The following is a 12,959-nucleotide window of genomic DNA, read 5'->3' on the forward strand; positions in this document are numbered from 1 at the left end:
TTAACCTCACTCCTAAATTCAAACCCATTCATTCAAGACTTGTCAGTGTCACAACTTTTATGGTCAATGCTCATCTTCTCCCTCAAGACCCGCACCACAAACCATGATTATCACCTTTCCCAATTCCAATTTTCCAAATCCAGTCAAATTTTATTTATGTTTACGCATTTTAATATAGTTTTTAGTGACAAAATTAATTTTAAAAAAGTTATAATTTGGTAAATTATTCTTTAGAAAATAATAATAAAATAAAAAAAGTTGCACGGAGACTGAAAATGTGCTGTTTGTATATATATTTGCGTCATGAATCTCTTGCTTCTTACGTTTCCATGTGACTTTGCTGAGTATCCACTCAAAAGTTTTGATACGTTTTGAGGACTGAGGAGTGACTAACTTCTGCTTCTGAAATCAGTATCAGTCTATAGGATTGTCAGATCAACCAATGAAGCTATGCTACACACTAACACACGTGCCCCTTTGAGTTCCTCTTGTCACTGCAAATATTATAATTAGGATTACGTTCCATCCAAGTCAACAAATACACAAAACAACCAAGTCAAACTTTTAATTTAAGAAAAAGTATTTTAAAGTTTATGAGATTTTTTTGGCAAAATAGTCCATTTATAAGATAAGTAGTTTAACTTATTAAAAAATCAATCAATTGTAAAAAACTGTTAAAAAGAATGAATTGCTAATATTTTTAATTTAAAAGTTATAAAAATGTATTTAATAACATACATGCTTTACAATAAAAAAAATCATTATACCATTAGTAAGAATTTTTTGACTCCGTTTAATATTATAATTTTAAGATATTTAAGATATCGGCTTGACTGAAAAAACAAGAGACAATAGAATGAAAATTATGCTCCAATGACATTGATTAATAAAATCTATTAAATAAATATCAATATGCATGCAATCTAATAAAATGTGTGATACTAAATATTAAAATATCTCACGTTAATCTTAGGAATAAATATTAAAATATTATTTATAAAATCTTTTTATATGAGCTAGACATTCATTTACAATGTTAAAATTAATAAAATTATAATAACCAATACTATACTCGAGGAATTCGTTCAACATTTACAGTAATCATTAATTAAACAAAATATTATTTAACACCCAAAAATTATGTTGAGAGAATAATATTGATTTGCAAAAGATGCGATACGGTTGCTAATTATATGCACGCTATTTAACTAATTTATACTATATTTTTTTAAAAAAATAAACTCTTTTTAGAAGAGAAATCAAACATGTTCTTAATTTGATCATTGGACAAATTATATCGTTTTTTGGTATATAACTCTAAAATAAAACACACACTCTCTCTCTCTTACGAGTCGCAGAGAGCTTCCCAAAAGTCTGAAACCCAGCCCAATAAAGCCCACACTCATCTCAATAAAATAGATAAACAAAGCCCACACCCATTAAGTGTTAACCCAAGAGAACAACAACATTGTTGAACAAAAAATGAAAAACACCACCACAGTGTAAATTATCAACATCCTTTTCTCTTCTTTCTTTCTTTATTTAATTTTGAGTTGTAGGTTCTATTGGTTTGAAGGTCCTGGTTTGGTCGTGTAAATGTTTGGACATATATATTATTTCACGGATTTTACTTGTTTAATTTGAGAGTTCCCGAGTTCTAGGGCTGTAGATGGACAAACATATTTCCAGAGTGTTTATGCGTTGAGCAGTGGAGTGGTGTGGACTGGTTGGTGCAATGGAGTGGGAGACGAACATATTTCCAGAGTTTACAAAAAGTTTCTTAATCAAATTATGTTCCTTAACCAACTTTTTTATAGTGTGCACTAAATATCTTTAATTGACAACTTAAGATTAATTTTTTTCAAAATATAAAAGATTATTAAATTCTTTTAACAAAATCTTTTTTATATATATGACCAGAATTGAATTCAATGAATATATTTAAAGGACTTAATTATCCGTAAAACTATGTCAATTTTATGATAAAAAAAAAATCTGTCTTACAATAATTTCCTTTTTTATATATATATTTAAGATCTTGGATGTGGGGTTAAGTTGCTTATGAGGTGTCCATACTTTTTAATTCTTTATTCGTGCAGTTGTGTGGTTAATGTAGCATTCATTTTGGCCTATTAAATTTTGAACCTTGAAAACTCTGTATTGCCAAAATAATATAGAAAAATACCCAGTCCTCATTGAAAGCATGAAGCGTTATGAAAATGAAACCACATCCACTTGGGTAGTTTTCTACCTTTCGTGTTTCAATCAGCTTCAACGTCATTCATTCATTCCACTCCCAAGTTTCAGACTGCAAACTTGCCTCTAATACCACTTGATCCAAACATAAACAAAGCGAGTTATGTTACTCTTAAAAACACCCTAAAATTATGGGGACCTAAGCGTCTAGAGCAGTAGAAAAATATAGTAAATTGCAAATTTTATTAGATTTAAATCCCAAAATTCAAATTTACACCACCACAATGGCAATAGCTGATAAAGAGATGCATAATTTCATAAAATACTACAAATTAGAACATCATTTTCCTTGGACTTTGCTCAAATTTTCTTGTCCAAAACCTTATTTGTCCCACTCCTCATCTGCTGTGAATCCACCACAAGAGATTACTGAGTGAATTCCCATCATCAAAACCTTTCAACATTCTTATATTCTTCAATGCTGTTTCTTTGTCATAAATTCCTTGCAAGGCATAGGTAAAACCCTTCCACCCTTCACTTTGCAAAGAAGTCAGTGTCCATTCCACAAGCTCCTTCACATAATCAGAATCAGAGAACAATGCCTCAGTAACAGGCAACAAGGGTAGAACTTGGATACCAAGTCTGCACTCTCTACACTCAGCAGGAGCCCACCATAGCTTAGTGTCCCTCTTGTTAGCCCACAGAACACCCACCATCCTGTTATCTTTTGCAAATTCTTCTTCATAGAAGTTGTTTTCCACTTTCACATGCCACCACATTTGTGCAGCACCAATTTCCAATGCCAATAGCGTTGATCCAATGGTAACAAGACGGGTGTCACCATATGCTAGCCCCATCAATGCAGCTGAATAGTAACCATTGGTTGCTTCACTTGTACTTTCCTGATTCCTTCCATCCGCATATTCAGTCAACCCTGCAGCCCAAGAGTGCAACTTGTAAAAGTCAAAACACCTTAAACGTGGATAATCCGAGTCATATCTTTGGCCCAAGTTCATAAAATCTGTCACAAGTGAATAAGCTTGTGGTTTGTATTTTTGTCCCCACGTAGGGTCAATCTTTGCAAGAACAGCAATTCCATAAAGGAAATACCCCAAATGGAAATGATGATCATTATAAATTCCAAACCCAAAATCAGCCGTTGAATCCGTTGACCCTTGTTCAGTGACTAGTCCACCCCATTTTCTTTCATATAAAAAACCATTCCCTTTGAAAGTTCCATCCAACCAAGGCTCAATAGTCTCCTTCAGAAACTGACTTATTGCGGGAATCACGTTGGAAAAAGACACTTCTTCCGCTATCAATGCCAACCTTGCAGCTCTTGCAACAAGCTTCCCATAGAAATAAGATGATTTTGTAGTTATTGAAGAATAATTCAGCTCCTTCACATCTTCAGAAAGCGCTGTCACAATCTCATCACGTGACTCTTTGACACCTTTGTTAGAATGCCATGCTACAGGTACATGATCCGTTTCCAACACCCATGAATCTCCAACAACGCCAACAAGATCACCATCAACGCTTCTATACTTCAAATCATGCAGAACAGTAATACCACCATGATCACTGTATAGAAGCTTAACATGGAGAGGGTGAGCTAGCATGAGCAAGTCCCCAGAACCATTCTTTTCCCATTCATATACTACACGGAATGGATCTTCGATTGTTGCATTCCCCGAGAGAGGGTAACAAGAACTGAACTTGTCTAGAATTTCCTCATACTTAGAATCAGGCAACACTGCTATGCGAATTATGCCAGAAAATGACTTGGATGTAACCTCAGAAGAACCATGGTTGAGATAGATAGGGGAAGAGGCGTATAAGAGCCATGTCTCAGTGTTGTTAAGCTGAAGGGTGTGCTTAGTGTTGTCATCATTGGAAGACAAAGAAACTATGTTATGCACTGTTGTGATGGAAAGAGATGTTGGCTTTGTGACAGAAGCAGTTAGATAAGGGCTTCCTCTGACAAGAAAGAATCTGAGGTTGGATGAGGGAATGTCCAAAGTGACACCAAGGTCACTGTAAGATGATATTACATGGTTTTGTTGATGGGAATATGTATGAGTCTTTTGGGTGGAAGAGATGGTGAGATCTGGCACAAAAACTTGGTACAAAACTGCTGCGGAAAAGAAGAGAAGAGGGTAGGAAGCGGAGAGAGAGGAGTTCGAGGTTTTGATGAGGTAAGGGTGAATGTACTCTGGTTGGGACCCATTTTGGAGAACAAAGTTTTGGAAGAAAGAGTTTGTGGGAAGTGGAGATGAGAGAAGGTTTTGGGAGATGAAGTTTGAAGGGTCTGGAAGAACTGTGGATTGAGTGTGTGGGAAGAGAAAAGAAGAAGAAGACATTGTTTGAGATTGATGAAAAGAGGAGGGGATGAGAATTGTGATCTGCTACAATTTTGTTTGGTGTTGGCCTCTTATATGATCGAAGAGATTGTATACAGCAGGAGGAATGTTGGCCTCAGAATAAGTGTTTTTTACATTCTAAATTTTATAATTATTTTATTCCAATTATGCTCGTAAAGAACTTTTATACTATTATCTAATTATAAATTATAAATTATCGTATATAATTAACATAAAAAATATTAATTTTCAAGATAATTAATACAAAAATGATATATTCATTATATTCTTATCGATTCAAAGTGTAAAAATCTTTATTTGAATAGTATATGAAAATTATTTTTTTTAATGTATCTTTAGATAAATTTTTATTAAAAACTTCTAGATATCATGTAAATTAATGTATATTTTATTTTAGAATAATGTAACATCTTTTTACTATTTATTATTTTGAATTGTTATTATTTTATTAAATATGGTTATGAATATATTTAATTTTATCTTCATTAAATAAATAAAAAGAATTTATAAAATATTAATTTTTATTCTATTTATTTTTGTTCTCTTCTCTTCCTTTCCTTATTTTATCATGTTACTTGGCTAATATATCTTATTTTCTTTTCTTTCTTATTAGATTTTCATTAGAAAGTTGAGAAGTAGATATTTGCTTTAATTAGTTAGAGATAAATATTAGAAAGTAGATAATTGGTGTAATTAGTTAGAGATAATTATAGATAGATATTGAAAAGATTGACATATATTTGGTAAGTTAGAATATTATGTTGCCTTAAAATTCGTATGTAAGGTTGTTATCTACACTTTTATTTTGCGTCTCTTTCAAGAAAGTTATAATTAATTCGATTTTGAGTCTTCTTTTCTTGCCTGTCTTTTTTCTACCAACAAGAGGGATGTCTCATTTTTCTTAGAATAATGCTTCTCCCATTTTCTGTGTTGCATCACATTCAATTGTTTACTTAATAATAATAGAATTTTTTACTCTAATTTTAAACTCTCTTTATGGTGATTCTCTCTTTCTTTAAAGATAATAACATAAACATTACTTTTTTTTTATCTATGCTTTAAATGCATAGATTAAGAATATATTTTCTTTTAAGTATTTTACATTACTTAAAAACATTAAATAATTTTTGTATGTTTAACATAATAAATATTTTTAATATAAATATTTTATCGTATTTCCTTTACTATATACTTTTTACACTAATCTTACACTTTTTTTTGTGATTTATTCAAAATTATCTCAATTGCCTAAATGATATAAAAGAAAATAATAAGATTGAAGTGTAATCAGATGATAGGGTTGAAAAGTGTGTAATATTATTTATTATTCTATTCGTAAGAATAACCATCAATATTTTTTTCTAAATATGAAAAAAATTATTTTTAATACATTAATTATTAATATTTTTTATAAAATTATTTATTATAAGATTTGTGTTAAAAAGATATTTTTTATGAAAATTGATACATTCATTCATTTAATATATAATATAATAATTTGATTAATTTAATAATATAAGTATCTTTTAGTGGAGTATAAATTTATGATATATAATTATTATTTTTTATTAATTTTAATGAATGAAAATTTTATTTCTTATAAATAGAAACAATTTAAATTTTTTATTCAAATGATGCAAAATATTTTTAATGAATTATTGACCGCATAAATACATTTATAACTCACTTTTAATCTTTTTATCTGTTATTTAAAGCTATAACATGTTGTTTAAGAAAAATAATTAATTTTATGTTTATATTAAAATTAGTTGTAATTTATTAATATGACTTTATCCTTTTCATTTATTACTATTTTTCTCTTTTCTAATGAAATAATAATTTTTTGATAAAGAGTAAAAAAATTTCTAATGAATATATAGTAATTATTACTATTTTAAAATAGAATATAAATAAATACCATTCTTCATTTATTAATTTTGAATCTGCTGGCAGTTTATTTGGAGGACATCGATGATTAATTGTATATTATTGCAACCAGGGGCAGAGCATGTGTCCATTTCCAAGTTAAGTAAAATTCCAACAGTGTAACAGAAACTTTTTCTTTGCATAAGTTGCATTGTTTAATTTATTTATTTATTGTCTAGCTTGTACGATAAATTCGTATTTAATTATGCTTTATTTTTATCTATATGTTTGAAAAGAGAAAAAATTACGAATTAAAGAGTTTATTTTATTTCAATTAATTAATGAACTTTTTAATTTTTTCTGAATTAATTGGTCACTTTGTGACTTTTAAGTTACTCAACTAGTGTTTGTTTTATTTATTTATATGAATAAAAAGGTATCAATAAAAAATTATCAATTAATATTATTTTAACTTTTTACATAAACAAATATATAGAAATAAAAGTAATCTGTTTTGAACCAATAAAAAAGAATGAAGGTAGTATAACACATAACATAACATTGTCATATACTATACCTACTTTATTTTTTTTATAAAAAAATAATAAGTAATATTTTTTGTCTTGACTATAAGAAATGTTTGCTCATCTTTTGAAACATTAATCAATAAATTATTTTTATATCTTTAGTTTATTATGAGATGTATGTTAAAAAAAATGCGTTCATTCCTTGTTAAGCTATTTTATACTGTGGATATTTGAAATACCTATTTATATTTCTTATAAAAAAAATTATCAGAGTTAGTATGTTATTATGTTAAAGTTAAAATATTATGTAGTAGAATTTAAGAATTTTAAGTTAGATCTAATTTGTTGAGACTAATAACATTGTACAGTTAGAGAGAAGTAAATTTCGGATTGTAGACATATTTTGCTGGCTTTAAGTTTGTTTATTATTTGTGTTTGTTTAGTTTAAATTTTGAAATAATTAATTTTGATTAACTAATATAAAAAAGTTGAATGTGAGGAAGATGTGTATTTAAATTAACTAAATTAGATATTTTCATTAAAACGTATATTTGTAATTTGAAAATATGAAAATTAATTTTTGAACTGTAAAAAGCTGTGTCTATTGGGAACCTGAGAGCTAAGTTTGTGGTTGGTGCATGTCATAGGCTCCTTTGTAGAATGAAAGCCGAAAAGAAAGAAAAAAAAGAAGATTGATGCCGTTCAACATAATTCATGCATTGTGCTGCGGTCAATTTGAACCGATCATCACGTTACGAATTTGCAAATGGTTTGCGCTCCATTTGCAGAAGATCTCGGTAGTATTGCACAACACAAGGAGTTGTAGTATGGTGGCAGACAAGTTTTAGTTGTTTGGATAAGTAGGATTTAAATAATCAAATAAATCTAAATCTGGATCTGAATATTTATTGATAAAAATTTATAAGTGATGCATGATATTATAAGTGATACAAATAAGCTATTTTTCTTAATAATGTACCATAAAAGCCTCGAATTTAATCATCTTAAATTGTTTTACACGTCCTACTTAAGTACGTGTTTGCATGTTAAACACAAAAGCTCGGTTTTATAGCATCCACTATAGATATAACACACTTCTGAACACACGCTAAGTCTGATACTTTTAAGAAAATCCCATCAGCAGAATACAAAACCCACGTAATCTACTGCAGAAGCCATTAAAAAAAAGTTTCGGGAATCTGATTCTATTCTATGATTTTATTGAACAAATCAAACTGGAATAGACAAGTATGGCGCTGGACATCAAATATCTGCATTCTTCTGCAGAGTCATCACCAAGCCCCCTAATCTAATGAGGAAAAGAGCATCGAAAATTGGGGGCACAACTATATTACAATGTACAGGGTAGGTAGGAAGGGGAGGGGGGGATTAAGTACAATTTCCAACTCAACCTAAGGGCAGTCCAGAAAAAAGGACTCAATGCTGAATCACAAATTACAATATTTCTAAGATTAATATGTCAAACTAGCACAGCCTCACCAGCATGGCTAGCATGATGGCGGTTGAAGTTGCTTAAGCCGCCGTACAACATGTTTCATTGAAGGTCTGGTAGAGAGAGAGTCAACCGTACACACAACAGCCAAGTGTAGGACCTCTACCAAATCATCTGCAGGCCCAGCTTCCCATAAGCCGGTGGCGAAAAAGTCCTTTGCCTTGCCTTCCCTCAGTTGCATGCATGCCCATGCTACTATGTTGAAACCATTCCCGTATGAAGAAAATGAAGGATCCAATGCCTTCTTGTCAGAGAGTAACTCTAGAAGCACCACACCATAGCTGTACACATCAGCCTTGTCGGAAACACGGCAAGTCATGGCATATTCAGGAGCCACATAACCAAACGTACCTGCTACACCAGTGGTAGCGTGGGTTTCTGAGGTTCCCAGAAGTCTAGCCAATCCAAAGTCAGACAGATAAGCATTATAATCATCATCTAACAAGATATTACTGGGCTTGACATCCCGATGAAGAACCCGCGGCACACACTGATCATGAAGGTATGCAAGTGCACGGGCTATATCCAATGCAATCTTGTGAAGAATTCTCCAATCCACAAACCTTGTGGACCTCTCTTGGATAAACTTCTCCAGATTACCACCTGGCAAATAGTTGTATATGAGAAACATCTCAGTCTCGCTAGCATGATAACCAATCAGAGTGACAAGATTTGGATGACGAAGCCTTCCAAGGGTCTTAATCTCAGCATGAAATTGTTGAACACCTTGGCATCGCCCAACTGCCAGACGCTTTATTGCCACCAAGTTTCCTGGTGATATCTCAGCCTTATAGGTTGCCCCAAATCCCCCATTCCCAATGCAGTTGCTTGTATTGAAATTTCCTGTGGCACGGACAACATTTTCAAATGTCAATGGGACCCCAATATCAGTAAACACAGTGACTTCTTTTCTGGTAGACCCAATAACCCTGGACCTTGGGTTCCACTTCCGTGTATAAATGAAAAGGATAATTAGGGCTAGAAGAACAGAAACAATGGCTGATGCAGAAGTTATAGACGCTATTTCAATAGAATTGAAACCATTCCCGCCCTTTCTGCTGGTGGCTTCTGGGGGTGCAGCAGTATCAGAATTAGAATTATCAAGCACTTGATCTGTTGATGGAACAGCAAGAGAAACTCCATTGCAAGAACGTAAAAATGGATTCCCAACAGCACTGCTGCATTTTATTGAATTACTATTTGAAGGCAAAGATCCAGATAAGTTATTGAATGACACATTAAATGCTGACAGTGTAGTAACATTTGCCAAACCAGTAGGAATTTGTCCAGAAAGTTTGTTATTATTGAGCAAAACATCAGACAGATTTTTCAAGTTCTCAATACCTTCCGGAATTTCACCAGTAAGAGAGTTTGAAGAAAGGTCCAAGACTTCTAGAGAATACAGCTGCTTAAAGCTGGAAGGGATGGAGCCACTCATGTTATTATCCGCCAAAGAGAGAAACTTCAGATTCTTCAACTGGCCAAGGGTGATGGGAATCTGACCTTGTAAACGGTTCTGACTAAGATTCAGAGAAACAAGAGAGATCATGTCCCCCAAACCAAGGGGGATTGGCCCAGTAATCTGATTACCAGATGCATCCAAGAACTTTAATGATCGGCACATTCCACCAAACTTGGAAGGAATCTGACCCGATAACATGGTATAACTCACATTTAAAAGCAATGCATTTAATCCATCACACTTCTCAAATAAATTTGTAGGAAATGGTCCTGTCAACTTGTTTTCTCCAACAAGAATTGCGTAAACCAACCCCTTTCCCAGCCGGTCGCGTGCTATTGGCAACGACTCCATGCTAATGAAGTTGTTTTGGCCAAAATTGTGAATAACGGAACGGCCAACTTCCCCAAGTGACAACAAAGGGGGGCTTCCAAGAACCTTTGATGCAAAAAAGGATTCATATGGAAGGGCTCTATCATCGGTTTCAAACAGATTTCCATTCCAGGAAGGAACTGAATTACACGCACTAACAGAGAATTCAGGAATTGGTCCAGATAAGACATTCCCACTAACATCAAACACAGTCATACAGGGAACAGTAAGTTCTTCAGCAAGCTTTCCTGTAAGGTTGTTTGAGCTTAAATCAAGAAATTGGAGCTTCTTGCAGCGACTAAGCTGATTAGGAAAATCCCCAGTGAAATCATTTTGAGCCAAGTTGAGCATCTCCAAGTTATCACATGCGCCCCAACCACTTGGAAAACTATCTTCCAGATTTGCCCTAGGCGCCCACAGTACTTTCAGCTTAGGAAGGCTCATAATTTCCACAGCAATGGGACCTTCAAAATAATTATACTCATCATTTATAGAAACCAGCTGCTCCATCCCCAGGTCCCTGCCCGTACCATTGACGTTCGGAAGTGGATTAAAAAGATTGGACAGAACAAGTACTGACAAATCTATACAATTCCCAAGCTCCCGGGGCACTGAACTGCCAAGTGTATTCCTAGAAACATCCAACACCTCGAGCTTCTTAAGCTTACCAAGCTCAGCAGGAATAGCATCTTCCAATATATTCGAATACAGCAAAAGGGTCCTCAACCCACTACAATTCCCCAAACTCCCTGGAATCCCTTGAACCAAGAAATTGCCAGACAAATCAAGATGCTCCAGCCTGCCACAATCATCCCCTATCTCCTGAGGAATAGTCCCACCAAGCAGGTTAAAAGACAAATACACCCCTCTAAGCCTACCAACAAAACCAGGAACAGACCCATTAATGCCATTTCCAGCCAAATTCAGAACCTGCAAAGTTGCAACACTTGACAGTGAACTCGGTATCTCGCCAACAATTCTATTAAACCCTAGATTAAGAACCCTCAAATTCCTCAACCCACTAAACCGAACAGGGAGAAACCCAGTTATCAAATTACCCTCGAGATCAAGAACCTCCAACCTGTCCATGCCCCAAATTTCACCAGGAATCTCACCCACCAGACCGTTGAAGGGAAGGGATAAAACCCTAAGTTCGGTGAGCTCACTGAACAAAGGTGAAACCTTCCCAAACAATGCACCTCGAAAACCCTCGCAGCTCCTCCTAATTCCAAAACCGTAAAGGGGAAATTGAGCGAAATCAGAACACGGAGAAGGGGGTTTTCGGTTACCTCCGTTGCCAGTGACGTTGATCGCGACGACACGGCGCGTGGTTGAGTCGCAGAGGACACCGAACCAGTGACAGTGGTCGGAACCGTTCCAGTTGGAGAGCAAACCCGAAGGATCGGAGAGCGAGTTCTTGAGCTGAAGCAGCACTGATTTGTCGGAATCGGCCAAAACGGCATCGTTGAGAGAGTGGGTGAAGACCCATAAGAGAGTGAAGAGGTGCAGAAGGGTCATGGGTTTATGAAAGAACCTCCATTTGACGACTAAATTAGAAGAAGAAAACATCTCAGAAAGCTTCGAGCTTTGTTGTTCCCCTTTCAGTTGCAGCAGGCAAAAGAAAAGGGTTTTCTGAAAACCCTAACCCTAATTTTCCCTGCTTGAAATTGAGGAAACCAGAGAGAGAAAGTGAGTTGCGGTGAAGAGAGAGAAGATTCAGCTGTCTTCTTTTTCAGAATACGCGTTTTTCTTCTTCCATTCTCTTTTGGATTTTGACTTTTTAAGACTCACATTCTCTCGAATTCATTTTATATCATTTCTTCTTCTTTTCTTTATTATTATTTTTTCTTCTTCTTATCGCATACTATTAGTTTATTACATGTTTTCTTCTTTTTTTTTTTTACTAGAAAGGTGACCAATGTAGAAATAAATTATTATATTATAATATAATATTATAATTAATAATTATAAAATAAATAATAATTGTATAAAATATTTATAATAATATTTAAATTATTTTAAAATTTAAAATTAATTAATATATATTATTAATAATAAAATTATTTTATATATTATATTAAGATTTATAATATATTTTTAAATATTTGTAAATTTATTTTAAAAGTAAAAAAATTAAAATTAAATATTATTTTAATTTATAAAATTATAAATTTAATTCTATAAAGTTTAAAAATACTCTTATAATTAATTTGTAATAATGTAGCATATATTCATACATACCACAATATAAAGATTCATAATAAAAAATAAATTTTAATATATTTAAATTTTTTAAGATAAAAATTATTAAAAAATATAATTATATATCTTATTTATTTTACAAAATTATTTAACACACAATTTAAAGATAAAAAATATTAATTTTTTTATTAAATAAGTCTATTTTATGTTTTTAAAACCACTATTATGTATTATAATTTAAATTCTTATTATTAAATTATATATTTATCGCTTAACTTGTTATTTTAAAATATAAAATATTTCATATATTGTATTCAAACTTACAATATATTAAAAATATATTTTGTAAAATTAAAACTATTGAAAGATTAAAATAAATATTAATTATATTTATAAATACTAAAAACATATTTTATCTTACAAAATTATATAACACATAA

General features: G+C 32.4%; 2 protein-coding genes across 4 annotated transcripts; both read right to left on the bottom strand.

Moving 5' to 3' along the window:
• Positions 1-2,482: 2,482 nt before the first annotated feature.
• On the bottom strand, positions 2,483-4,591 carry LOC113861526 (probable endo-1,3(4)-beta-glucanase ARB_01444). 2 transcript variants are annotated; one of them, XM_027494397.1, is made up of 3 exons: positions 4,152-4,591; positions 2,808-4,073; positions 2,483-2,765 (listed from the first exon to the last, which is right to left on the bottom strand). In XM_027494397.1, the coding sequence occupies exons 1-3, from the start codon at positions 4,557-4,559 to the stop codon at positions 2,595-2,597; spliced, it is 1,845 nt and encodes a 614-aa protein (XP_027350198.1). In that variant the 5' UTR covers positions 4,560-4,591; the 3' UTR covers positions 2,483-2,594. The 2 variants fall into 2 exon arrangements, with proteins under 2 accessions (XP_027350198.1, XP_027350197.1); XM_027494396.1 differs by having other exon boundaries at positions 2,483-4,591.
• Positions 4,592-7,862: 3,271 nt separating this feature from the next.
• LOC113862746 (LRR receptor-like serine/threonine-protein kinase RPK2) lies at positions 7,863-12,116 on the bottom strand. Of its 2 annotated transcripts, XM_027495917.1 has the most exons (2): positions 11,585-12,077; positions 7,863-11,536 (listed from the first exon to the last, which is right to left on the bottom strand). In XM_027495917.1, the coding sequence occupies exons 1-2, from the start codon at positions 11,884-11,886 to the stop codon at positions 8,482-8,484; spliced, it is 3,357 nt and encodes a 1,118-aa protein (XP_027351718.1). In that variant the 5' UTR covers positions 11,887-12,077; the 3' UTR covers positions 7,863-8,481. The 2 variants fall into 2 exon arrangements, with proteins under 2 accessions (XP_027351718.1, XP_027351719.1); XM_027495918.1 differs by having other exon boundaries at positions 7,863-12,116.
• Between the last annotated feature and the right edge of the window lie 843 nt (positions 12,117-12,959).

Source organism: Abrus precatorius, unplaced genomic scaffold, assembly GCF_003935025.1.
Source record: "Abrus precatorius isolate BTA unplaced genomic scaffold, Abrus_2018 Scaffold3, whole genome shotgun sequence".
Taxonomy (NCBI): domain Eukaryota; kingdom Viridiplantae; phylum Streptophyta; class Magnoliopsida; order Fabales; family Fabaceae; genus Abrus; species Abrus precatorius.

What these genes read in the sequence shown, in the direction of transcription:
- LOC113861526 (XM_027494396.1), bottom strand. Translation starts at nt 4,559, where the DNA reads ATGTCTTCTTCTTCTTTTCTCTTCCCACACACTCAATCCACAGTTCTT.
- LOC113862746 (XM_027495918.1), bottom strand. Translation starts at nt 11,886, where the DNA reads ATGTTTTCTTCTTCTAATTTAGTCGTCAAATGGAGGTTCTTTCATAAA.